At 39.8% G+C, this 27,692-nt stretch overlaps 1 protein-coding gene across 1 annotated transcript in view; it reads left to right on the forward strand.

Moving 5' to 3' along the window:
- CEP192 (centrosomal protein 192) overlaps positions 1-27,692 on the forward strand; it is a gene marked incomplete at its 5' end in the record, with an annotated part of 68,715 nt that overhangs the window by 24,874 nt on the left and 16,149 nt on the right. Inside the window, 19 exons of the mRNA XM_084260027.1 lie at positions 69-969; positions 3,069-3,217; positions 4,989-5,219; positions 6,061-6,186; positions 7,121-7,264; positions 7,495-7,558; positions 8,181-8,320; positions 8,445-8,537; positions 9,980-10,095; positions 11,423-11,599; positions 13,708-13,798; positions 14,583-14,759; positions 15,292-15,552; positions 15,754-15,872; positions 17,899-18,005; positions 20,344-20,485; positions 23,182-23,354; positions 23,700-23,823; positions 26,428-26,533. Coding sequence (XP_084116153.1) covers positions 69-969; positions 3,069-3,217; positions 4,989-5,219; positions 6,061-6,186; positions 7,121-7,264; positions 7,495-7,558; positions 8,181-8,320; positions 8,445-8,537; positions 9,980-10,095; positions 11,423-11,599; positions 13,708-13,798; positions 14,583-14,759; positions 15,292-15,552; positions 15,754-15,872; positions 17,899-18,005; positions 20,344-20,485; positions 23,182-23,354; positions 23,700-23,823; positions 26,428-26,533 — 3,441 coding nt within the window. The remainder of the gene's footprint in view (positions 1-68; positions 970-3,068; positions 3,218-4,988; positions 5,220-6,060; positions 6,187-7,120; positions 7,265-7,494; positions 7,559-8,180; positions 8,321-8,444; positions 8,538-9,979; positions 10,096-11,422; positions 11,600-13,707; positions 13,799-14,582; positions 14,760-15,291; positions 15,553-15,753; positions 15,873-17,898; positions 18,006-20,343; positions 20,486-23,181; positions 23,355-23,699; positions 23,824-26,427; positions 26,534-27,692) is intronic.

A 27,692-nucleotide genomic window follows, 5' to 3' on the forward strand; every position in this document is an offset into this window, starting at 1 on the left:
GTCTTGGCTTATGTACCCTATTTGCTCTTCTGACACTTGTAATAATGCATATTATTTTTGTTTACTAGGGTGAGAATGCCAGTGAGCTGAGCACAACAATAATTGGATCCAGCCCAACTCCTTCACAGGAACATACAAATGAAAACCTGGACTACCACTCACGCCAGAGAAACAGAAAAGAAGCACTGCACAGTGTTGAACAGAAGTCAGACAAAAAGGGCCTTGCAGGTCTGCAAAGAGAACTTGATGATGTGCTGGGTCAAGAACTGTCCAAGGAAGGCTTTCTGAAGAATGAAAAGGAGCTTGCATCTGTTCACTCAAATGTAGCAGCAAATCATAAAGAGCCAGACCATGCTAAATCAGCTTTACCAAGTCAATTCTGCATCTTTCAGCCAGTTTCTGTTAATGTTGATGCACAAGAAGCGTGGCAGGATCCAACAAGCAAAGCACAGAGACAGGGATTGCCATCCTTGAATAAGATACCTGTATATCCTGGATTAAGCACTTATATGCCGTTCAATCAAAACTCATCTGGTGAACATTATGATCCTATTTCAAACTTTAAATCTCATGTCACGACCTCTGAGAGTCAAGCAGTTTCATCTTCTATTCCCACATTGCTTACAGGACGTTCTCTTGCAACGACTCCATTTGCACAACAGCATCTGGGAAACATACTGTCTACTGGAAATGCAGTTTTGTCTCAGTTTCATGGCTACAACTCTGCAGGTTTTGGCCTTCCAGCAGGGCTTCCTTGTTCTGGCATCCCAGCAGGACATGTTGAGAATCCGCTTACAGTAGGAATTCCTTTAGGTCCAAATATTGTTCCTGGCTCTTTGGGTGCAGCTTCACTTTATAATCCACATTCTACTTCGTGGAACAAGAATATCCTAAATACAAAGTCCTGTACTGGACAACCTCTTGGAGCTGGTGGAAATGAGTGGGAGTTGCAGAAGTCACCTGGTATTGGTAAGTGTGGTTTTTTTTTTTGAGTGTGTTTAAAATACAGCTGTGGACAAAAGTAGTTATAGTCATGATGTTAATATCATACTAGATAAAATTAAAATGACTACTGAGTGTAACCAGAATTACTCTTTATGCAATCTTTGTTATTTAAAAAAAAAGGACAAGTTTTCCCTACTGATGGTATTCTCTGAATTTGATATCTATTCTTATAGTCCCTCTAATAGTCATAAAATTATTTTTTGATAATCTAGAAGAATTTAATCTTTGTTCTTTGGCATTCAGTGGTTTTGTGTTTGTTTAAAGGTTCTAGAACTGTCTTTCGTAGGAGGAAATAAAATCCTAGCTGCAGTTCATGCAAGACAAGTCATGCTCTGGAAATTCAGTTGTATTTTACCTAGAAAGAGGATGATATTTTTGACTCCAGCCTAATTTGGTATTAGTGGTCAGCTAAGCTAAAATCTGAGGAGGAGAATAGGGCATGTAAGCAGTTTTCTAGTTACAAAGGGGAAAGAACAATCTGCTGTGGTGGTTTGACCCTGGCTGGAGGCCAAACGCCCACCAAAGTCACTCTATCACTCCCCTTTCCAGCTGGACAGGGGAGAAAATATATAGTGAGAGGCTTAGGAATTGAGATAAGGACAGGGAGAGATCATTCCGCAATCAGCGTCACGGGCAAAATTGACTCAACACAGAATTAAGGAAAAAAACTCTCTCATTTGTTATGCTGCACTGCACACACAGTGACACCAGAGCCGGGTAATGAGAAGTGCAACCAGATCTTAAAGCACCTCCTCCCACCTCTCCTATTTTAGCAGACTTCACTTTAGTCATGATTTCACTCCCTTCTTCCCTGCATTGCCACGCAGGGGAGGGGCAGGGAATGGGTGGATAGGGTTTTGGTCAGTTCCTCAGGAGCTGTTTTCCTTCTTAGTTGTTGTGGGGTGGGGGGGGCATTCCTCACACCCTTTCCCCTGCTGCAGCGTGGGGTCCCACCCATGGGAGACAGTCCTTCAAGAATTTCTCCCTGAGCCCTTTCTGTTGGGGCTTCAGCTCCTCACCAATTGCTGCAGTGTGGCTCCCTTCCATGGAGTGCTGGACCTTCAGGCCCAGACTGTTCCAGCCTGGTCCCCCCAGAGGCACAAGTCCCCCAGCAAACCTGCTCTGGCATGGGGTCTCTGGCTGCAGGTTTTGCTGTCGGGAGCTTGCTCCAACATGGGCTTCCCACAGAGTCACAGCGTCCTTCAGGTGTCTCCACCTGCTCTGGTGTGGGGTCCTCCATGGGCTGTAGATGGGATTTCTGCTCCCTGTCATTACCCATGGGCTGCAAGGGGACAGCCTTCACCATGGTCTTCTGCACGGGCTGCAGGGGAATCTCTCAGGCAGAGTGTACCTGATCCTTCCTCTTATTCTTTCCTGACCTTGGTGTCTGCACGCTTTCTTACATCTTCTCACTCCCTTTTCTGGTGGCAAAAAGCAGCTGCTTGCAGGTTTTTTTACTTGTTAAATGTGATTCCCAGGGGCGCCGTGCCCATGGCTGATGGGCTCGGCCTTGGTCAGCAACGCCTCCGGCCTTGGCCTGGCTGGTGTTTGCTCTGTTAGGCCTGTAGAGAGCTTCTGGCTGCTTCTTGCAGAAGCCACCTCTGCAGCCCCACCTTCTGCACCAGAGCCCAGGTGCACAGAGCTGTGACAGGTGCTAAGCACCTTCTGTACTTTCTGCTATTTCTCTGTGTCTTGACTTAGCCCTGAACTCACACAAATTAGCATTTCATTTTAAAGATTTATGTTAACCTATGATCTCTTCAGGTTTTTTTTTTCCTGTACATTTTCTGGCTGATTCTTTCAGATGAAGTGACAAGATGGTAAGGTTGAAGGTTTGCATTTGTAAAATTTTATAGCAAAAATCTACTCTAGGAGCTCTCAGTGCCTTTTGTAGGAAAAAAGGCCTGAACTCCTCCTTTAGGAGGTTTTACTCTGGTAAAAATATTTTCCTTTTTGTCAGTGTACATGTTCTAAAGATGATGGAGCACTGATAGTCACATTTTCTGAGTTGGTTAGTGCTGATTTGCATCTGCAGCTAACAGGAACATATTTTTCTCTCAAAGGACATGTAAAAGTGCCAGAAGAATTGAAGTTCCCTAATGCCTGTTGTGTGGGAATTGCATCACAGACAATTCTTAGCATGTTCAATCCAACTGAACGATGGTTGCAGGTCAACATTGGAATACTCAGTGTTTCAGTTAATGGAGAAAAGGTAAGAGTGTTTTCTTAATATATCTGTAGGAATAATGGTGTAATCTTACTTGATGGTATATGTAGAACCCTCTGTACAGATTTGTAGGGCTTTTCCCCCCATTTTATAGTTAATATGCACAAAAGCAAGCCTCTGTCAAGCAGTCCACCTGACTTGGTCTAGCAGGAAGTCATTGAGAGGTCAATACCACATGGTGGGATTGATTTGTAGAATTGTTTTGTGTGTGTTAAATGTGGTGGGTTTGAAGTTACTGCTGAATCATTTCCACCTTTGTATGCAAGATGAGTCAGCGCTGGAAGAGGGAGCTTCCACACTGAGGCCTGTTACTGCTAAAATGTTTTGTGTGATTTGCACCTATTTTTCTTGAAATAAGGAGGTCTTGTGTGACAGAGCATGAGAAATATTTGGAGCAGGCTTCAAGCTAGATAAATTATTATGGGGGTTATATGTAGCTTGCAGGCCATATTTGGCATCTTGCACTTTAATGTTATTACATTCCGTTTACTTCTGTCATTGTACTGGTAGCTCCAGAGGTAAAAGATCTCAAGAACATGAGACTGAGTTAGATTAAAGGTCCATCATTATAATTTAATTTCTATTACTGATGAATGCTCTTAGTAGTGAAGAATGTATCAACAGAAGCAGTGTTGTATACTCTGAAATTCTAGCAGTTTGATGGTTGGGAAATTGTGAGCTAGATATTGTTTCTGTTGTTAGTTTTTGGTCAACTGCTATTTATCCACTTAATCTTGAAATTGTGTAGTGTTGTCCACAGTTCATATCTGTTGTAGATTTGATGCACCACTGCTTTTCTAATTTTTAAAAAAACTGGCTCTTGCTGTTTTTCTTTGATAGTCCTTATTATTGAGAAACAATGGACAAGAATTCACTTACATATTGCTACTTACCTAAAGAGGGATATGATAACAATTTAAGACTTGTATCTGTGCATTTCCAGGAGTATGACTTCTGGTTTTGCTTTCATTTTCTCTAAATATTTCCTCTTCAAAAACCTGCCAAACCACAAATAGGTTTTATATATCCACATCTGTATTAGAGTTAAAATTTCTTACATGTTTTTCCAGTCAGCATGACTGGGATCTTAGGCAGGTCTTCAAACCTGATATTCTCTTGTGCTGGGAGGTGATTTTTAAAATTTTATTTCGCATTAAATTACTTTTACATTTGACAGTCTTAATTTATTGCTGTTTCCATGAAGAAATATAAATAGTTTGTTTGCTGCACAATATAATTAAACATTTTTTTCAGTCAAGTTGACTCTGAGATACACTGAGCGCGGTTTGCAGTCACGCTTGTTGCTTGTGCTTGAAGATTATCTATGCTACCATTTAGTGATGACCTCCATCCACTTTGCCATTATTCTTTCATGATGCCTTTTCCTTCCATCTTTGATGGCAGAAAGCACCAAGTAGAATTGTCTTTATTTTGCTGCTGTTCTCTATCAAAAATTGGGGGTTTACTTCACAAATTTATTTTCAGCTATAATAAATCCTGTAATCCCAGTATTAGTCTTTCACTAGATGCCAGAAAGAAACCCCAGCAACTTTCAGGCTGATTTACCTAACTCTTTAAATAAAAATGCCTCCAGTTGAATGAGGTGGAAGTGGGACATCAGATGAGTTATTGCATATTCAGTTAGGGAAAACATAGGCAAAATGTCTGTGTTGAAGAACAGTGCCAGGTAAATGTGGTGTCTTGAAAGAAGCTGCCCTCTGGCAAGAGGCCTGTTGAAAATGATTTTGTTTTTCAGGTGGATCCTGTGAAATACCAATGTCTGGTTTTTAAGAACAGAACCATCGTAGGACCCTATTCTACTAATGATGTGAAAATACTTTTCTTACCTTGTCATTCGGGGATCTTCCAGTGTATTCTCAATGTTTCATCTTGGCCAGTTTCTGCAGATGCAGAGACAATTGTTCAGGCAGAAGCTTTGGCAAGTAGGGTTGTTCTGACAGCAGTTGCTGAAAATCCTAATTTAGAAGTAAGTAGATGCTTATTGTGGGGTGTTTTTTTTTGTTTTGTTGGGATTTTTTTAATAGTTTAATGGTACTGGAAGAGAATAGGAATGCAAGGTTGTTCCTCAAAAGAGCTTGTGTTTTCCTGTGTTTGGAGTGGGGAGGGAATATAGGACAAATCTAGATTATTTATGAGAAACTTACATAAGACACTTTAGCTGTGGAAAAGCAACTAGCTGGAAACCAATAAGTATTATGCATAGTAATGTTTATGCATCTGTCTGAAAAGAATAAATTAAAAGGTATTGCTTTTCCATTATTAAAAGGATAGATGAGATCTGAAATGTCTAATACTTTGTAAGTATCTGCCATGCTGGATACCATTGGACATTAAAATGAAAAAGAATTTATTTCCAATTGTAAGGATTGAGGTTTTTTACATAAAGTAGGGTTCGTCTTGGTTTCTTATGACTTTCAGCTTATATATGGTTGTAGGGACATTTTCTTATTTTGGATTAATTAAAAAGTAAAAGTGGATGTATAAAATGCTTTGCTGTTTATCTTATCGTGAAGAAAATCCAGGTGGGAGACAGTGTGACATTAAGAACTATATCTGGCTTCATGTAGTCCTAAATTTAAGAGTGGACAGGTGGAAATGGGTTTGATGGTACTTTTGGAGGTGTCTGAAAAAAATGACATGGTAGTTTGTGACATTTTCAGTCATTAACCACAGCTAACACTTTTTCCCCATTTTTAAGGTTGTCTGTTAACCTGCTTTGGGCTAAGAATATATTTTAAAATAATGAAATTCTAGTTGAACACTAGAGGTTTTCTTTCCTTTAAAGTTCTGCTTTGCCTTAAAACTAGGTGGAAACAGGAAAAAGAGATTATCTGGATTTTGGTGACTTGACCTTTGGCAGTTGGAAGGCTCTTCCACTGAAACTTATCAACAAAACCCATGCTTTTGTGCCAATTAGACTTATTATTAATGCTGTAAGTACAGTGAACTTCGTGTATGTTGAAGTTAATGTCTTGTGGTAGTGAATTTTAATACCACAGCACTTCATGGCATATGTCATCATTATGAAGCGTACTCCAGATGCTGGACATGAGAGTCCCAAGAAATCTTTGGTTAGTCAGGAAGCAGTTTTTTGCAGGGTGGTAATCTGATTCTGCTGTTATGGTAACAATGAAAATACTTCTGTAGTAAGTGTGGGATTTTGTTTACTGGTTTGGTTAGGGGTTTTTTTGTTTGTTTGTTTTTTTCCCTTTTCCCTTTTTTTTCTCCCCCTTTGTTTTTAAAGCCCAGCTGCCTCTGTTTTGACTGATTACAAGGCACAGAGAAACACAACTCTTTTGCTGTTATTCAGATAAGAACCCAAACTTGCTTTGCAGCGTGTTAAACATCTTCTGTCTTCCTCTGCAGGACCAAGAGCAGGACTCAATCAGTTTTGTTTCCCCACTAGACAATAGTAGCCTGAGTTGTAGGCTCCAATATGCTCCTCTGCATCTCAGAGGCAATGCAGCTTTCAGGTGTTTGGCTAGGCTGGCTGCTGTTCTGTGCTGTGGGAAGAGCTGGTCGTCTTTCCTGATGTGGGGGATCAAGAAAGAACTGGCCTTTATGTTAAGGTTAGATCAGGTCATCTTGGGGGTTAGTGAGACTTGGCTTTGAACTTCCTGAAGTCTCAAACTAATCAGTTCCAACTTGTCTCCTTTCATTGCAGAAAGGTTTCTAACTATTTTTAGAGGGTTTACTGGGCTATCACAAACCAACTGGAACTGCAGACTAACCCTTGATTGTTTGGGTTTGTTTTCCCAAGCCACTTAGATCATTCAGAACTTGCCTTGTGTTTCTCAGCTTTGTCACCATTCTTGTCAGTGACAGTAAGAGATTTGATACCTTTAATACTTTATTTTTCTTTGGCAGAATGCAGTAGCTTGGCGTTGCTTCACGTTTTCCAAGGAGCCAGTTAATCTTCCTAAAGAACAATCACTTCAAATAGATGCAGCTTCTCAGATAGCAGCTCCATCAGTTGTAAATCATGTGATACATGCAAGCTACGATGGGCAAGTGAGTAGCTTATAGTTGACTGAATCTCTTACTTGCTGTCTGAAATGATTGTTCTGAATGTCTGTGTTGACAGTAATGATTTTTTGAGAATATGCTTATTTGAACAGTACAGTTTTGTTGCTGTTTGGGTTTTTTGGGGGTGAGTTTGTTTATTTTTGGGGTTTTTTTTTCTTCAGTAATTCTCTCCCCCACCACCTCCCCTAAGATGAGTCAACCAATTTGTTTTCCAGGATCCTGAAGCTATGACAGTTTGGGTTCTGTTCCATGCACCTAAGAAACAAATTTCTTCTTCAGGTATGGCAATTTGATTTGTATTTCAGCTAAACCAAATCTGACTCTTAATGCCTGCATGTGTTAGAATTGCAGGAATAGGCTGCAAATTTGAAATTAAATGCTCCACCTTTGCCTTGTGTCCTAATATTTTGGGTATTGCATTCAGTTTTAGTAACTGAAGGAGGTGGAATACTTCTGTGTCTTAATCTTTTAGATATTATTGGGGTACTCATACTTCAGTATCAAGCTGTGCAAAGCAGTTATCTACTGCAAGATGTGTGAAATCAAGTTTACTTGTTTTGCTGAGGGAATGAAATCATCACTTCAGAAAAAAACTGCACTGATTGCAAAAATAGATACAAAATTTGAAGAAATCTCTGAGTTTTTCTGGCTTCCTGAGTAGCAAATAGGAAACGGTATGTATCAACTAGTTTTGGCTAGTATGATAAGATAATATTTTGTTTGCTCTAGGGGCAATTTAAGGGGAAGCCTTCCTGAGGTAACAGGAGGAGTTTTTCTTAATACCACCACAACAGGAATATTTTAAGATGGGACAGTAGGTGAAGTGAGAAATGCATCCATAGGAAGGACCTTTGCTGCTAGCAGACTTGCTTGCTTTTGTTACTCATGGAATGTTTCCTAGATTCCTTGGGTCCAGCGGATGAATTCTTGGCAAGAGTTGATGTGGAAGTGGATAGTCCAGGACCCAGCAGTGTAATTAAAAGTATTCCTCTCCGAGCAAGAGCTGGGACAGCAAGGATACATGCTCCAAAGGACTTGCAGGTTTGGATGTATTTACAGTGTGTGTTTTAATAATAGTTTGCATCTCTTAGCTTACTTAATGTTTTGTTTTCTTATATATATATATACACAGAAATATATACATGCACATCTTTACGTTTTCCAGACAATATATCTGTCTACAAACGTGGGTTCAACAGCCAAACAGCAGCTGCCATTGAAAAATGCTGGAAACATTGGTGTATATCTCAAAGTGAAGGTAGGTTGGCTTCTCCCCCTTGAAATCATGAGTTTTGTGCAGTTAATGTATTGAAACTAAAACCAAGCCTGGGGATCATACCTTAACTGTGTAGTTTGACAACAGGTCTACAAATTTACATAAGGGAATCTGGAGCATGGGTTTTTTTTTTTTTTCCTTCCAGTTGCTGGCAGTGACGCTGGGAGAAACAGATGCACTCAGTCTGTCAATACATGGCTCTGTGGCTGGGGTCACTGCTGCAATTTAGGGGTTTTTTCAGTAACAGGGTGGCCTACATGGCACTAGGCCTGGTGGCATAAAGGTGGCATCACCTTTATGAAAGAGAGAAGAGGGTCTTTGCTTGTGAGCTTGCAGGGATTGTTGACAGACCTTTAAGCTAAACTTGAGGGAAGAGGGGAGCCTGTGACAAGCTGTGGCATGACACACAAAGGTTAGAGGACAGGGTGCTAGTGGGGGCCCTCAGCCTGTTGCTCTGAGATGTGCTGGCTGCTCTGGAGCACAGTTGAAGTGTTACAAAGATGAGCCAGAGGCTCCTGAGGTAGTAGGAGCCAACAGGGAAACACCAGTGAAATATTTCAAAGAAATTAAGGGGTGTTTCTCTAAGGTGACATGGCTGACAGCTCAGCTGAAGTGCACACAGCATGGGCAACAAACAGGAGGAGTTAGAAGCCACTTTGCTGCAAGAAAGCTATGGCCTAGTTGCCATTACTGACACTTGGTAGAATGAATCCCATGACTGGAGTGTGGCTGTCAATGGCTATATGATGTTCAGAAGGCACAAGTGGGGAAGGAGTGGCAGAGGCATTGCCCTCTGCCTCAAGAAAAGGATGCTTTAGAAATCATGAAAGTATTTCTGTTAGCAAAAAGATTTTAACGTGTATAACAAACACTAGTGAACTAGAACTAGTGAATTCTGTGCTGCACAGCAGGTGTTAATTAGTTAATGGGGTAAAGCTCATGGAGAGCAGTGAGGAATATTAGCATTGGGAAACAACAGACTTCTTCCCTATCAAAGCTGCACTAGTTTTTGGTGGGTACCTTGTCTATTCAAGTATGAGTTCTTTTTGTATACTCCAATTTTCTTGAATACTTTTAAAATATATTTGAAACTGGCGTTATCTAAGTCAACAGAAGGAGCAGTTGGTCACCTTGTACATTAAAAAAAAATAAAAATGAGGGCTCTGAGTCCTATTTCATGGCCTGTGCTCCAAGAAATGACAGATGCATGGCTGGCATCATAAGTGCCACGTAAGCATGATGGTCCTGGATACCAGTTGATACCAGTAATAGTTGGTACCACCATGGTGATCTTATTTCACTAGTGATATACCATTGTTGTGATGTACCACTGCCATGTTGTTCTTGCTGGTAAATTCTGTATATCAATGTTTACTCCTTAAAATAAGTAGCCAACCCTCCCTCTCCCCCTTGCCCACCTTCAGATACCAAACCAGCGCAGCTGCTTTGCTGTTGAACCTGAGGATCTTTTTCTTCTTCCTGGAGAAGAACAAGAAGTGACTGTTGTGTTTTTTCCAAAAACCATAGTGACTACAGAAAGGTAACAGAACTGGTTTTATGCTGCCTATTTCAGCAGAGCTGCTTTTGACCTTAAGGTCATGAACAAATCTCAAATTTCAGCCAGAATGGGAACTTTGACCTCTGTTGGTTTTGTGAGTCCTCGTCAGGGCTCACCTGTTCCTAGGTCCCTTACCTCTTTTGCTGTATGTAGCTTAATGAGCATCTAATATTTACCATCACAGATAAACAGTACTTGAAAGTACTTATTTTCAGCTGCCCCTTTGGTTTCTTCTCTATACATTCTGCTGAGACAAGGGGAATGTTATTTTTCAAGCACAGATCAGGATCAAAAGTATTCTTTACTTTTGGCTGCTATAAATAAAAGCTAGTCTGTAAATCCTGTACAACACCACTAATGTATGTGTTCCATTTGCACATCTAAGCATTAATATTTCTGCACATTAGTACCTGTTGAACCTAATTCTGTGAACTAGACTTGATTGGTTTAAATGATCATCCTGGAGTCATGTAAGAGAAGGCAATGGTTAAAATTATTTCTCCAGAGCAGATTTTCCCCTTTTGTTAGATGTTTTCCAGTTTCTGCTATCATAGGCCAAGAGTAACCAAAGGAATCTGTCCAAAGTATGTTGAGCTTCACCCTCTGGCTTGACTGGGCCCACTATTAAATTAACCAGTGAGAAGTTGTGTGACAGTGTGAGCCTAATGGATAGGTAATAAACTATTGCGTTCCTGTGGCTTTATGCACAACAGCTTTGCTTTACAAGCTTAGAGTATTCAGTAGGATTGGAAACTTGGCATTCCATTTGTAAATGCCCAAAAGACTTACTAGCTAAACCAGTAACAAGAGTTCATGTTCCCTTCTTGGTGGGATGCTGGGCTGTCAGTAGGCATCATAGGAATTGGGTGATGGCTAGAGTGGAGGTTCTTGAGGTTCAATCCTGGCTGTGAGTCTGTGTTACACAGCAAATGCTTCCTCCTGTTCTTTTAAAAGCTGGATGTCCTTCCTGCTCTACACCTTTTTTCCTAGATTTTTTTTTCTGTTTTGTTTTTCTGGTTCATTTTTCTCTCATTTTCTGTTGATTAGAAGCTTTCAGTCTCCACTTACCATATATACTTCAGAAGATTGCTTGAGGTACATGTGGCGTGTGTACTTACAAACTAAAGGATTTAAATTTTGTTATGCCTAAAGCTGGACTTTGTAATAAAGTAAAGAAGGGTTTGTTTTTTTCCCTTTGAGAAGGTAGTTTAAAATGCCCTTTCTGTAACTTTTTTACCAGTGATGTTTTGTTACTGTTAGCTAATCCTGTTCCATGGTGGGACTTAAATTTATTTGTTTATTTTTGAAGCACTTTGAAAATCCTTGTGCTGCCATCTGGGCCTGAGTATGAAGTGGTGATAAAAGGTGAGGTGGATTCCGAGGCAAACAGACCTGTGTCTACAGCTGCTGCCTGCCCAGACATCCCACCCATTCTCTCCAACAAGCAGTTCGTTGCCTGGGGAGGAGTTGCACTTGGAACATCAGCGTAAGTGGTAGCTGGGCAGCTGTTCATGTTGAATATCATGTCATAAGTATTTTGATATTGTGCTTAGTTGAAGTAAAACTTCCTTACTGTCCCTGTTCACATTAGTAATCCACAGGTGGTAAACTAAGCTCCTTTGTGACTCAGTGAGAGGAGCAGTGTACTACAGTTATTCTATTTGTGCAAGCAGGTTTTTTGAAACAACAGTCTTGTTTGTGGTTTTTGTATTCTTCAGGACTCATAATTACTGCTAGAATAATATCTCAGTCTGTAAGGTTAGTGTGTTATGTAAGTAGAAATGTGGTGGAAAACACTTTGCAGTCAAGTTGATGGAAAAATTCCGTTAGTTCTTTTGACACTTACCTTTTGCTAGAAGTAAATCAGTATGCTTGTTTTTCATCAAGTCATCCATAAGACTAGAAGAATCCAGTCAGGTAGTGTAATTTGAGCATCCAAATAGCACAGGCTCTTGGACTTAACTGAAATTATTTGAATTTGAATGTATTCCAGTGCCAGAACTTTTACTGATGGAGAAGCCATTGCATCCCTAATTTTGATTACTTTAGCCTTCAGACTAGTTCTTGTCTGAACTTTTTTAGTTTCAAGTTTACAGTTTCAGTATTCCATAACTGAACAAAACTTTTTCATTGTCTTGATATACTTTTCTTCTTTTGTATGTAAAGGCTATAAGTTCTGCAGATCTCTAGAGCTTGTAAATATTATTTTAGGGACTATTCTACTGTTGTTTTGATACCAAACTTTTTGAGCAATCAAGGAGCGTTCCTGGTGGCTTAAAAGTGATTTGTGTTTGTAGCTAAGAGCTGTTTCTGATTGCTGTTCTCCTATTTTTCTGTTTTGTTAATGTAGTTAGTGTATTTATAATATAGTAGTTTTTGGCTGTTTGGTGTTTGGCAATCACTTTCTCTTCCCTGTGTGCTGCTGCTATTTTTTTTTTTCTGATCCTCCTGGAAAATAGTTTTGATCCACCATTGGCTTTAGGAAGCTGAAATTATTTTTACAACTTATGTTTCAATAGAGTACAGTGTCTGCAACTGAAAAATGGGAGAGGCCTTACTCTGTCTGTCCTCTGCTTTGACTCTAACTGCACGATCCTTCCTTCTCATTTATGTTTTTTTTACCAGCTTCAGGCTTATCACATAGAATCACAAAATGGTTTTGGGTTGGGAAGAACCTTAAAGATCATCTAGTTCCATCCTCCCTGCCATGGGCAGGGACACCCTCCACTAGACCATGTTGCCCAAAGCCCCATCCAGCCTGGCCTTGCACACTGCCAGGGAGGGGGTAGCCACAGCCTGTGCCAGGGCCTCACCACCCTCATAGGGAAGAATTTCTTCCTAATGTCTAGTGTAAATCAGTTCTCTTTCAGAAATACTGCTGTTGCTGTAGAGGTTTCCTTCTGTCAAGGAAGGATCTGAGTATCAGAATCACAGAATCTTAGGGGTTGGAAGGGACCTCAAGAGATCATCGGGTCCAACCCCCCTGCCAAAGCAGGCTCCCTATCTCATATTACACAGATAGGCATCCAGACGAGACTTGAATATCTCCAGAGAAGGATCAGTGCCAGGATATATCAGAGAGAAAAAAGTTACTTTTTGTCAGCCTGATGCTGGTTAGTGGCCATAACTTCCTGTGGCACTGTCATGTTGGAAAGTATATGAAAAGGAGAAGTTATACTTCATGTGTCCTTCACAACTGTTCTAATGAATCTGGGAAGGGCTACTCACAAGACTGGCTCTGGATAATATGATTACAGTTGTCTTAAAGTCTTTAGTTTTTGGAGGTTTTTTTAATTAATGTTTTATATTGACACAACTACTGCTTGCTTTAAAAGTTCAAGCTGTTAAGTACAATACTTGAACTTCAGAAAAGCTGTAATTATATTTTAGGGTGGCTTTGCTGTGTGAGGATTGCTGTGCCATAGTGTGTAATACTGTAAGGTTGTAAGTCTGAGAATACGGAAGTAACCTTCTAGCTGATATTCTGTTGTATGAAGAAGTGATTTTCTTAGAATGAAACCACATTGACTATCCCATTTGGTTTCCATGAGTACAGATTTACTGTAAAATGTAGCTAACCTCCATATTTTTCAGCCAGCAGAAGTTAACTCTAAGAAATGACTCTCCGTCTGTCACCCAGCATTTAAGACTGTTGATAAGAGGTCAGGATAAAGACTGCTTTCAGGTAACTGTCATGAAAATCTTCCTCCAGTGTTGATGACAACTCTCAGGATATGTTTGTAATAAAAATGTCTTTGCCCTGAAGGGTTGTTCCTTTATAAATGTCAGTGACTAGCAGGATGTGTATTTGCTCTGAGACTGCCAAGATGGACATAGTAGCAAAGCTTATGCTACGCTGTCAGGCTTAGGGAAAGCTGAAACCTCAACAGTGTTGCAACAAATTGGAGCTCACTTTACAGCTTTAAGCTGCTGTAGCACAGCAGTCAGCAGCTGGTGGATTAAACAGACAGTGGCCCTTCTTGAATGAGGGATTCCATACCTTACTCCAAGGGACTCCATGTACATGTGGGAGCGAGGAAAGCAAAACTGGAATGAGCTTTTGGGGATTACCTAAACTAGAATTGTTGTGGTTTTGTTATTTTTAGTTGGTGCTTTTTAAAATTATTCTTTATGTAGTCCACGTCTCTCTTGCCTTCTTTCCTCAGCTGTTCAGATCCAGTATCTAAAATCTTCAGCTCAGAGGGAATTACTGTAGTGCTGGTTAAGTTCAGCTGTACTGTATTGTGGATTGAAAGCAAACAGCCTCTATGGTCTAAACTGGGAGGCATCAGTATGCTCATTGTGACAATGTAAAGTATCTCAAACTTAAGTCTGTTCTGTTGGAACCTTAAATATCTGCCATTGCAAGGAGTTAATCTAGGTTTTGAAGAAGTTAATTCTGGGTTACTAGTAAGGGAAGTTTGTTTTTTCCTATGTCACTCACTTCAGTGTCATCTTTGTTTTTGTAGCTGCAAAGTATATTCGGGTCAGAAGAACGCTTGACCAGCAACTGGGAGCTCAAGATCCGTCCCAAAGAAGAAACTAACATATACTTGATGTTTGCACCCACTCGCATCACTTGCTGCTTTGCAAAGCTGGAAATCAAACAGCTGGGGATTCGCTCACAGCCAGGAATTAAGTTTACTGTAAGAGTCCCAACTTGACTTCTAATAGTAATTTTTAACACACATTTTTTTCATAATTATTTTAAATTCAGTGCTGAAGAGCTGTTTATATTGAGCAGTTGGTACATTTTGAGGTGTATATATACAATGTACATATTTGTATACTTGCTAAAGATTGTGTCTAAATTTTACAGTTTGAAAATTAGCCTCAGTTTTGCACATGCTTTTTCCCCTGGTGAAGGAAAAAGGAATTTTATGTATTATGTTAAAAGTAGCCTGAGACTTTTATCTCTAGAACTGTCAAAAAAATCTGTATTTGTCTTGGTTTATAGGTAGGCCCTAAATTAATTTTCAGTAAAACTTAGCCTTTTTTATTTCTTGCAAAGTTTTTCTAGTGCACGTTTTGAGTAGTTTCATTTGTATTTCTGTAACTCTATATTTTGCAGTGGTTGTACAGAAGTTTTAAGAAAAAGCTTTCTTTGATTTGAAGTGCTCTTTTGTGTGTGTGTGTGTGTGTGTGTTGATTGTTTGTTCCCCCCACCCCATCCCTCAGATACCTTTATCTGGATATGGAGGAACGAGCAAGATAATTTTAGAAAATGTTGAAAAACTGTCAGATAGTTACGTGGTAACCCTGGATGAGTTACTGCCTGCAAGACGAAGAAAAGCTTCCATCTGCATCAGAAACACAGGTTCTCGTGCTGCCTATGTCAAAGCTCTGTGCTTTGCAGACCTCCAGACAGAAACAGTTATGGATCCTCAAGTAATGATGGTATCTCCAGAGAAGTTTGTCCTAAGAGAAGGAACACATGAGGTACGTGTAATACCTGATTCTGAGAAAATTTTATTTAAGATAAATGTGATCACCGAGAATGTCTGACTGGTCCTTTACTAAAATCTCACTAAATTTGTGTTACATTGTGTTCCACTTGCATTGCAGTGATATGACTTGTATTCTAAGTGTTAGGACTAACAATAAGTTTGTTTTTCTTATGTTGTCTATTTATTTTATCAGGTGATTACTATAACATGGAATCCAAGGGAAAAGGAAAAGAATTTCCTTAAAAAAAACATGTTGATATCAACAGTGTGGTTTTTTTGTGGAGATGAAATTTCTAGGCAGCAGTATCGTAGGTAAGATGCACTTTGCTATTGTAATAGAGACAGATTTAAAATGTTCAAACTAGAGGTGTAAAGCTACATGAGTATGTTTTTAATATAACTAAAGCCAGCAAGAACAAATGAGAAGACATTGATGATATGGAAAGATCAAGCAAGTCTTAACATCTGGTGGGCTCTTTAGTGGGGAGTTTAGTTTGTGTATTTGTGGTTTTGCTTACATATTGTAGCTACAATTGTAGTGAAGGGGTTTTTATTTTTACATTGTTGCATTTGAGTGTATTTGGTTTGGGGGAACATTTTGGGGTTTCTTTTTTTTTTGTATTGGGAAGTTGTGTTCTATCTTGGTATCTCTTTCCAATGTGTCTATAGCTTTAATTTTAAAGAAGAGACTCATGAAAGGAGTGTTACTGAATTTCAGTACTGTGAAGTTTTGAACTTTATTCATATCTTGTTTTGAATTCTGTTAATGAAGAAAGTGAGTAGGATCTGTATGTGAGAGAAATAACATCCATGTATGCTTGTAACATGCTGATGAAATTTGTAGAGTATTATCTTAGCTTAAATAGAAGTTATGGTACTCTGCACTTCAATTCACATAGCTCAGGTGCACAAAAATTGGCATGCTCTGCTGTTAATGACTCCCTTGTGCTGTGTGTGGTGTGTGGTGACAATGCAGAATGCTAAGAATAGTGCACTAAGGCACTGATGTTCATCACAGAGCTCAATTTCAGACTGGCAGTTTCTCACTATTGCTTTCAAATGTGATTGTCTGAAGCTTTAGGAAAGTCATTGTATTTTTATCTAAATGAAGTATTAAACACAGCTGAATTTGGCTGTATGACTGAGTAAGAATCTAGTGGAATAGCTGCATTTGTGACCTTTTTGATCTCTTATTTCAGATATCTCAGAAGATACTTGTTACTGATTTTTTCTATGAGCTATTTTGTCTGAGTCAGTGCTCACTGTCACTGAATCCTTGGGGGGGAAGAAATACTTTGGTAAAAGCATTGGTCTACTGATCAACAGAAAACCCACTGAGAAGCTCGATGCACCTATATAGGTAGCATTGGAAACTTTTATTCAGACTTGGGGCATTGGTGCATGAGTTAGAGGATTCCTTCCTGATTTTATTAGTCAGCAGGTATGGCATTTAGTTCTTGACTGTGGTGGTCTAGTTGGTTGCTTCTTGGTGGGAGCTTCTCTGAAGTCTCCCTTGATAATTTGCAAGAGATGCTTATTTCTTGATGCCTGAGTACCGTAGGTGAGCCAAGCCCCGTTCTGTAACTGTACTAGAATGAGGACGTGCTTTGGGACTTAGGGGCAGGAATGTGAGGTGAGTACTCTGCCTGCTCTTCCAGCCTGTGGCTCAGGTTCTTTACTCCAAAACTATATTATAGCTAGCAGCATGCTGAGTAGCTTAGACCTAAGAGTTAGAAGTGCTGAGGTGTTCTGTCCTCCCCCCAAGTGTCTGACCCTGAGTGCCAGGTTTCTGCTCTTACTGACCTGTAGCCTCCCATTTTTCCCAGGACTATTTATGTCCCTGTGCCTCCCAGTCTTTTCTTTCCCATTGGCAGTCATGCCTCTTGGCTCTATGTCCCTGCTGTTGGCTGGTACCTGCTGCCCTTCTGCCATTGACTAGTCAGGTTTTTTTCCTTCAAAATGCTTTCACTCATGACCAAAATAGCATTCTCCTGCTTCCTGTAGTGATTGAAAAATTGCTCTGGTGCATGATGTGCTTGTCAGAAATCTAGGTAGGTATGACAGCAGGGAACAATTGTCTTGGAAAGACAAGTGTGTGGTAGCCATTATTTCAGTGGTTCCTTTTGCTGTGCTGCAGTAAAGCAGGTTGTTTCTTTAACCATTTTCAGATTATTGAAAGAATTCAGTTTGAAATGAATGCCCACAGGTTTGAGGTTGGTGTATTTACAGAAGGATAAAATTATGGTGGATTCTTACCAAACTTTGTAACTTTTTTTGAAGTGTTACTTCAAATATTTTGTGTAATTTAATGACTGTTGTTTCTTTGTCTCTTCAACAGAGCTTTAATTTATAAACCTGAGATAGAAAAAGGCTTAATCCCAGAGAACAGTTCACTGAGAAATGTGTTTGATAAAGAATTTCAAGGGGAGCAGCTTGTGACAGAAGGTGAGCCTAAAACCTGTTAAAAGTATACTTGTTTATAGCTGGAAATATGTGCTTTTGGCTTGAGTCTTAGTTATTTTTACACTTGTTCTTTTTTGATAAATGTAGAAGCAGTCTCAGTTGGGACAGAACTTGGTTTTTTTTCATTTAGTTCTTGTCTAGTTAAAGAATGTACTGTGCTTTTCTCCCAGCAAAATTAATTGTCCTAGTCTCCTCACACTCTGTGAATTGAAAGTGCCCAGTTTATTTTGAGAGTATTTGCCTTTATATTTGGGAGATTCAGTTTCTTGTACACAGATGCATTTGAAAATCGAGAGGCAGACAACTTCTCTGACATCAAATTATACGTATGTCCCTTCCAAAATTAACTTATTTTTAACTTCTCATTATGTTAGCAAGGAATTAATTGGAAATGAATGCAGTATATTGTAATTGTCACAAAAAACCCCCACAAAATCAAGCCACTCACCCTTAAACCACTGCAAAACCAAACCAACCCAGCCCTCAAAAGACCTGTTCAATCCTCTAAGTGTCATGAACAAGTTTGCTATCAAACCCTGTTTCTTGAACTAATTCCAGTCACCTGTAAAGAATTTGATACAAACATTAGTGTTTGAAACAGTATGGGGTCAGTTTTTCACTGGGGTGCTCTCTCGATGTATCAGTGTGGTATGGTCCAGGGCCAGCAGCTGGAGGGATCCATGTTCTACCTGTATGTGTTCAGAGGGTTCAGAGGAGTCCCACGAGGATGACTAGAGGGCTGGAGCACCTGCCCTACAAAGAAAGGCTGGGGGAGCTGGGCTTGTTCAGCCTAGAGAAGAGAAGGCTGCAGGGGGACCTCATTGCAGCCTTCCAGTACCTGAAGGGAGCATACAAACAGGAGGGGAATCAGCTTTTTAAAAAGGTAGACAATGGCAGGACAAGGGGGAATGGATTAAAACTAAAGGAGGGAGGTTTAGATTAGATGTTAGGGGGAAGTTTTTTTTACAGAGAGAGTGGTGAGGTGCTGGAACAGGCTGCCCAGAGAGGGGGTGGATGCCCCGTCCCTGGAGGTGTTCAAGGTCAGGTTGGATGGCGCCCTGGGCAGCCTTGTGTAGATCCAGGCCTGGAGGTTGATGGCACTGCCTGTGGCAGGGGGGTTGGAGCTCTATGATCCTTGGGTCCCTTCCAAGCCAGACCATTCTATGATTCTGTGTTCCCAGAGAGGAGCCTTGATCCTGATCAGCCAGAGAGGGGAATGGGATGAGGCTGTTGGTGCTGTTTGTGTTGGTGTGAATGCCCAGTGTTTCTGTGTTGTTGGGGAAGTGCTTGGGGGGATATGTGATTGTTGGGAACAGCTTAATGTTATCATGAAGTAGCTGTTTGATATTTTAAATGGGTGAAAATGATATGGGCTGTAAGAGTTAAATATTTTAATGGGACATTAGAAAATTGGGATTTCCTGAACTAAATAGAATTAATTTGGAGACTGGGATTTTGGAATAAAAGAAACTTAGAGTAGAAATAATGGTCACCCTAAAAAAATTCTGTATTTTTTATACATATGATCAAATAAATAAATTATTTTTTCCAAAAACCCCACATTCTGCTAGACATCTTTTTGCAAGACTTAGCTTTGCTAACAAATGTCTGGCTGCATGTAAATTCTAACTAAAACTGCTTCTACAATGTATGTTTCTCTGTTGTATTGCATAGCTCAGTTGCAGACGCTATATGCAAATATTAATAGTAGTTGGTACCTAAGAAGGAAAGGAAATAATGGTTAGATCAAATGTATCTTGTGTGAGAAGTGTTCATTTCTCAAGCAAAGGAGAGAACTGACTTCAAGATTAAACTTTTTAATGAAACATTTGGTTATTCTTAAATCATATTCTTCCATTCCTGACATTTGATGTTTGCAAGTATAGTGGATTATATAACAAAGTGTTAGATTGAATAGACTGAGTGATTGAAAAATAATAGATCTCAAATTGAATTCTTTCCTGTGAAGCCTTAGGAATGTAAGAGTCTTGTTTGTCAGGGTGAAAAAGAAAAAGTAAAACTGAACTCGAGTTTTGCATAAGATCAGATTAGTGTATAGCACTTGCATAAAGGTGGGTAATAAATACCTTATAATTAAAAAGCTAAAATTGGTGTTTATTTAGGCTAATACATTATATCTCATGTTAATGTTGATTATGCCTGATAACTGAACTTGCAGTACATAACTTTTTTGCATCACCTAGGAGATCTTAGTGAAAAGATTATTAACTTGGTCTGTATCCCAAATCTCTGTTGTGTAGTTTCTGGGCATGATAGATTTGCTCTTACTAGAATTGCTCTATTGCTCTCTCATTTTTAGTGTGTGATATACCACGGGGGACAAATGATATCCATCTTTTCTATGCAAATATGAGGAAGGTTACCCTTTCTGTGGCTGGGTGTTCCTCTTCTGATCAGCATGGATTTCAGCAGCCTCCTGAATGTCATTTGGAATCAGACAGGTAATGTAGCAATAAGACTGACTATTAAATAACACCTTACTGAAGTGCATCTCCTTTCACTGAAGGCTTTAATCTCTGGGATGAAAATTGACTTGCTTTACAAGCGAAAGAGCTGGCTCAATGCGAATGGGTCTAGTGAATATCTAGGTGGCTCTTCTCACTGTTTTTCTCTCATCTGTTTAAATTACTATTATAACTTTTAAAGAATTCCCTCAAATGACACCATTCACTGTATCTGCCACTTCCTATTCTTCAGCTGAAGGAAGTGTTTTTTTCCATAGGCACTACCAAAATGCATTTGATTGTATAGTCCTAATAGGAATCATTGAACTCCTGAGTTGGAAGGGACCCATAAGGTTCATCAAGTCCAACTCCTGGCTTCACACAGGAACAGCCAAGTCAGAGCATGTGACTGAGGGCATTGTCCAGACCGTTCTTGAGCTCAGTCAAGCCCAGTGCTGTGGCCACTTCCCTGGGGATCCTGTTCCAGTGCCTGACCACCCTCTCAGTAATGAACCCCTTCCTAATCTCCTGTCTAAATCTCCAATGTTGCAGCTTCATACTGTTCCCGTAGGAGATCAGTGTCTGCCCCATTGCTGCACTTCGTAAGGAAGCCATAGACAACAATGAGGTCTCCCCTCAGGGCTTTTTTTCTCCAGACTGAACAAATCAGAGGACTTCAGCCTCTCCTCATAAGACTTCCCCTCCAGACCCTTCACAATCCTTGTTCTCCTCTGGACATTCTCCAGTAGTTTTGTGTCCCTCTTCTGCTGTGGCACCCACACCCACTTAATTCTTTGTAATGCATTTTTGCCTATCTGGGATGGAAATAGGTATCATGAAGGCTTAATGTCTTTTTCCTCATTCAGCCCATATGCCAGCCAGTGCGGTGTGTACTGTACTTACCAAAAGAAGGTTCATTGCTAAGGCTGGCCCCACCTCTGGCACTCCCTTGAATGAAGTGATCTGTTACTGAGAGGATTTCTTTGGGTGATTGGCAGAGGCCTTGTCTTTAAAATAGATGTATCACTTGTGTTTTAACAGGTTGGTTGTAGCATTTGAAGCCCTGGAAAAGGAAAGAAACTCCAAACCCAAGCTCTACTTGCTAAGATTATGTAGCATAAAACAAAAAATAAAGATTGGTTAAACTTAACACTATAAGGAATATATTTACATAGGTGATTTCTTGAATCTTCATGGGTTTTTTCTTAAGGTCCTGCTTAGACATGTTGTGTTTGACATCTGCATATGTAGAATTGCTTGTACCTGTTGAACTCCAGGTACTGAACACTTTGGGATACTTGACAGCTTTGCTGGCTAGCAAGGTGTCTGTTGGGCATAGGGAGGTTGCAAAGCTAGAGGCTGGAAGCGAATGTCTGCAGCAGAAAGCAGGACACTTTTCTTATTTGATGGTTGTCATTTGTTTTTTCCCACTTGATAGCCTTACCAGTTTTTCTAGATTTGAATTGATTCCCTGGTGAAGCATCACAAGGATCTGAATTTTCTGACTAGATTGTAATTTTTAGAGAACTGAGTGTGTTAACTACAGATCTGACTGTTGGGAAATCCAATGTCAAGGAATTAAGTGAATCAGTTGCCTTCCTGGGTCCACTGCTATCTTACAGGATGAATTCTGACAGGTATTAGTTCAGCTACTCTGAAGTGAGTAAGGATTCTCAGAAGCATTAAAAGTAGTAGTAGAAATATTAGGAAGAAGAGCTGTATGTTTGCTCAACATTGTATGGAGCAAAACTTTTTTTCTTTAACTGTTAATTTCTGCTTTTATTTCAGTATGTAAAATTAAATTTGTAACAAGCTAAGCTTTTAGCTTGAGAAAATATGCTGAATCCTAAAATAACAGCTTCCTACTTCTCATATATGAGCCTATCTGTCATGTATTTTGCAAGAAGAGTGTGAAATGCTGGGCCCTGGAGATGGTGAAGGGACTGGAGTACCTGTCCTGCAAGTAGAGACTAACAGCTGGGCCCGTTGAGCAGAGAATGCTTGAGTGGGGGGAGAATCTTGTCCAGGTGTATAAATACTTGATGGAAACATAAAGATGAGGAAGGCTGAGTCTTACCAGTGTTTTCCAGTGGCAGGACAAGAGGCACTGGAGACAAACCAGAGTGCGAGGAGCTCAGTTTAAACATGAGGGGGAAACAAAATAGTCTTTTTTCTGGTAAGGTGGTCAGACACTGGAACAGGTTGCCCAGAGAGGTTGTGAAGCCTTCATTTGCAGAGAAATTCAAAACTTGACTGGACAACAGTGCCCTGAGTAACATCCTATAGCTGACCCTGCTTTGAGCAGGGGTGTGGGACTAAGTGATCTTCAGAGGTCCCTACTCAACGCCAGCATTCTTGGAAACACAACTTGCATTGCCTTATTTCTCTCTGCAGTACTGTCTTGATCTGAAGGAAATATGCATAGAGAAAGCATTTTACTCTATCACCTGAAGATAATTCCCTTCCATTCTGAATGGTGTCTTCTGTTTCTAAATATTCTGTGAAAAAGCTGTTATGATAGAGCTGCTGAATTAATTTGTTCTTAATAATGGGAAATTAAATTAAATTGAAGGCCCGTGTAAAGAATGTTATACTTCAGTACTGGATTTATTCAAGTACTAACAGTAGGCTATTATAGTTACTCATAAGTTATTTTTATTACTGATTTTGTTTAATGCAATCTTTATTTTCAGATTGGAGAGCTCTGTCAGACATATCAATGCGACTTTGGATGTTCTTCCTGTTAAAGGACCTCAGGGTCCTCCGTTACCTGTAAAAACTGATGATCTGGTTCAGAACAAATCAGACGCTCCACAGACTTGGGCTGTTAAACCTGAGTACTTGTCTTTGACATCTCCTTCTATTAGTAAGTATTTTTTTTAAGTTAGTAAAATTACCATTTTATTATTGAAATAACTACTGCATACTGTGCTTGCTTGTTTGTGTTTAGATATAGCTTGGTCAATAGTCTTGCTGCAGTATCTTTACATGTAAGCAGTAAACTTGCTTTGAACACAGTTTTGGTTAAAGCATCAGAGGTAGTGTGGTCTGTGTGAATATTTATATAATATGCACTGTATTCCAGTGAAGATTTTAAAGTATAATGGAGGTAAAAATAGGGCAGAAAATGCTTCTTCTTAACTGGTGCATCTCTGAATCTTGGGCACTTCCGTGAAGTTTTGTGTGTTTTAACATTTTTTTTGTATTGTAGGTGGAACAACAGACACTGGACATGTACAAATTGTCAACAATTCAGATAAGTTGTTGACATTTGAGCTTTCATGGCCAGCTCACTGCCTTACTATCACCCCACAACATGGAGTTATTGAACCAGAGTAAGTTTCTCTTCATAGGCTTCCTTTAGGTGTGAAAGTATGGTGAGATTTTTAAGGAATTTATTGCTAGTTATTTAAAGAAATTAGTTAATTCAGGAAATCCGGTGTTTAGGAATTTATTTTAGTTTGTTTAGACAGTATCTGGGAACTAACCATTTTTGCAACTCAACCCTTGCTACTCTGTATCTGTCAGTATGAAAAGAATAAGAAGGCAGTGTCAGGTCACCTGTGTCTTAATTAGCAGCATTTTGGAACAGTAGTCAAAATCATTATGTGGATATATATGCTAACATTCTCACAGATGCTAGCAAAGTCTACACAATTAAATTTTGGGGTTTTAACAGTTGTTTTCAGAATGGCTTTTAAGACTCTGCTATTAAACTATTCTCATCTTCAAAAAAAAAAAACAACCAAACTTTCTGTTCCACAAAAAATAGGTTTTGCATTCTGAGTTTTATTTAAGTAGTTGCTTTAACTTCATAGATGTTTGCCCAAAGCAGAGAGTTTCTTTTCAGTCCTGCATAATTGTGCAAGATGTGATACATGTAAAAAACTTATTTCCATATTCATGTAGATGTAAATTCTTGGATGTATAGCTGGGTAACTTTCACCAGTGAGAACAAATTATAGAGGCTTCTCTAGAAGGGCTAGGATATCTGCCACTCCTTGCAGATTCAGTCAGTGCTGAGAGCAGGAGTTTAAAAAAGACAGAGTCATGAACAACTTCCCAGTAGCTGTGAAGGGACAGACATCCTGAGTGTCTCATGCGCTAGGCTCAGGACTGTCTGTGGAATTATTTCTTCAAAAGAGGGAATCAAAGGCCTCTGCAAGCAATTTTCTCTCACTGCATAAGTTGAAAATGCATTCACTGGAGAAGAATGAGCTGAAACCTCATGTGTTAGGTCCAAATAAGTAGTCTGGATCAGGAACAGAGGCCTGCAAGGAGGAAGCAGGCCTGTGGGAACAGCTGACTTAGGCAGAATAAGCTGTGCTTGCCCGGTTTTCTACTTTCCGTGACCATTTTCCTGCAGTGCCAAGAGCAGTCATCCTGTCAGGACAGGAGCCAGCCAGAACCTTTTACTCTGTGCATTGTGATGGCTGGGGCCAACAGGATTCTTGAGCTGATTTAAGCTGGGAAAGGAGAAGGTATTAATTTCTCAGTAGTGGTGAAAGAAGGTCCTAAGGTCAAGGACTGACTGCCTTGCTAGAGCAAGCAGGCCACCCCCTGTTTCACCTTGACTAAACCTCTTAAGTTCCATGGAACAAGCTAAAGGCAACCTCTAGCCTATCTGAATGTGGAATAGCCAAGTCCTGAGTCCCTAAGGAATTAGGTAGTGTTCCAAGAGACTCTCTCATGCAGGTGAACTCTCATGCACTAGTCTCTGGCATGTTGCTGTGCCTCAGTGTTGGGAGTATTGCATAGTGCTGTGAAAGGGATTGCATTTCTGGAGCAGGGGCTGTTGGGAGTCTCCAAAGGCTGCACGAACCCATTCTGGAAAGAGTTTCTTTCCTAGGCCCTGCTCCTTTCCATGGCAGTGAAAGTACTGAGAGGCAGTGTCTTTACATTGAATGTGACTCTTTGGGGAGTTTGTGACCCCATGCAAGTTGGATTCGTATGAGAAGTTTTCAGTAAATGTCGAGGCAAGCTGGTAGGATCAAAGGCAGTGGAATGGTTTGTGAGAACAGATACTGTGTGTAGCTAGTAAATCATGCTCACATATGCAGGTTGTACATGAGAGAGAGCGAACCATGAATAGAAGGGTTCTGAAAACTGATACTCAAACCACCCTCTCCAAATCCTTTAAGGAAATACCAGTGTTCTGATTTAATGTTTTAAGGCCATTAACATCTGTTAGTTGAAGTTTGTAGAGAAGGTCATATTGTGACAACAGTGATGGAACTGACTTTCCTATGGTGACTGATCTTGTTCCTACACTAAACTTTTAAAATGAAAAGTGTGATGACTTCTTAAGCAGATTCTTTGGGTGTAGCTTGAGTGCTTTGGCTAACAGGAAACCAGTGGCCTTCATTTTCAAATACTTCCTTGATTACTTTCTCCTCTCCTTTATTTAAATATCTCTAGCATTGAATATGGAACACTGAGTCAGAATTTATGTGCTCACTGGTCAGATTACTGTGTGATGCCATAACTGCTTGAAGATCAGTTCTTCATGGGAGGAAGGAAAGTAATTGGCTTTTCTAAAACTAGAATTAATTTAAAAGATTCTTGAAATACAGTTTGTGCAGTATACTTGGTTTGAACAGTAAAATGCCCTTGTTGACTAGTATTGAAGTTTATTTTTCAGAAACAGTCATATCTCTGCTTTATGTGGCCTGACTGGTTGCATATGTTACCAAGAGAGGTTTTACTCTTTCCCTATGACCATTAATTATCAATGACAAGTTTATAAAGTGTGTTTGTGTTAAGATTCTGACTGCTAAAGCTTGATTATATGGTGGATATATGAATAAATTTAACTTCCTCTAATTCATCTTTACTTGCTATTTTAAAAGTGCAGCGTCCTTTTTGAGGAGGGTGCTACTGAGATCTGCTGTAGTTACTAATTCTAATGTGAGGATCATGTGAATATTCTCTTTTATTAGGAGCAGTACTCTAATTCTGGTGAGTCCTAATCCATCACTTGCCTCAAAACCATCATTAATTCCTTGGAGTGGCCTAATCTATATCCATTGTGATAATGGTCAAAAGGTGCGTGGCTTGCTTGAGAGCTGAGGGTGCAACTGTCTTGTTTTATTCTGTTGAATAAGGTCTGATTGTCTGGTAATGCTAGCATCTCTTAGGTATGAGACAGTGGTTCCATTGGTCTCTCTAATTTGTTAAGTTCTTTTTTTAAGGAAAAAAACAGTCAAGCCCCCCCCCCCCCCCCCCCCAAATTGTAGTGTCCTAGTTTCAGCTGGGGTACAGTTAATTTTCTTCCCAGTAGCTGGTCTGATGCTGTGTTTTGGAATTAAGGTAACAGTGTTGATGGAACAACGGTGTTTCAGTTGTTCCTAAGCAGTTAAGGACTTTTCAGCTTCCAATGCTGCCCTGCCAAGAAGCTGGGAGGGGGCACAGCCAGGACAGCTGACCCAAACATACTGTGCCATATGATGTCATGTACAGTACATCAAATAGGGGAAGCTGGCCAGGGAGCACTATGCTTTACCAGCATTTTCTAGAAAAGCTAAATTACAAATATATATGTACACATGTATATATACAAGTAGACTAAAATGCTTTTAAAATAAAAGAAGCTCTTTTTGAGCTATCTAAGTTAAACTTAAGCTTCTGGCTGACCAGTCTGTTATAAAAGCAGACTAAAACAGGTTCTTCATGGGTCTTAATCCAAGACTTTTCCTTGATTGAATTAAAAGATACAAATAAAATATCTGAAGCCAACAATATCATCTTTCATCAGTGTAAAAGCAGAAAGACTCCTTGGTGATCTTCCCCAAAGAAATAAACACCCGTGTATATGTTTTTATCAGTTACAGCCAGTGTGTGTGTCTTGTGTTACTTGTAACAACACTTGGAGAGAGAAAGAAGACAGCTAAAGGATAAAACAGCATATCTAGCGACTTTCCTTCTTGATGGAGGAAAGTGAGGTATGATACAGAATAGGAAACTGCCTTAAAAAACACCAAACAGGGAAATTCCTGGAAAGAAGTTGAGAAGGAAATGGAGACTGCACATGTTTAGTTGCTGTATTCTACAACATGAGAAAAGGATTTAAAAGAAGAAACCTCTAGATAGCAGATTTTCAGTAAAGTCTCCTGTTGTCCTACATGAAACTTGTGCTAAAATGTTTAAACTTTGTGAACTGAAGTTAGAGAACACCTGGTAAATTAACATGTGACTGTGTTGGAAT

Source organism: Gallinula chloropus, assembly GCF_964237585.1.
Source record: "Gallinula chloropus genome assembly, chromosome: 2".
Lineage (NCBI taxonomy): Eukaryota > Metazoa > Chordata > Aves > Gruiformes > Rallidae > Gallinula > Gallinula chloropus.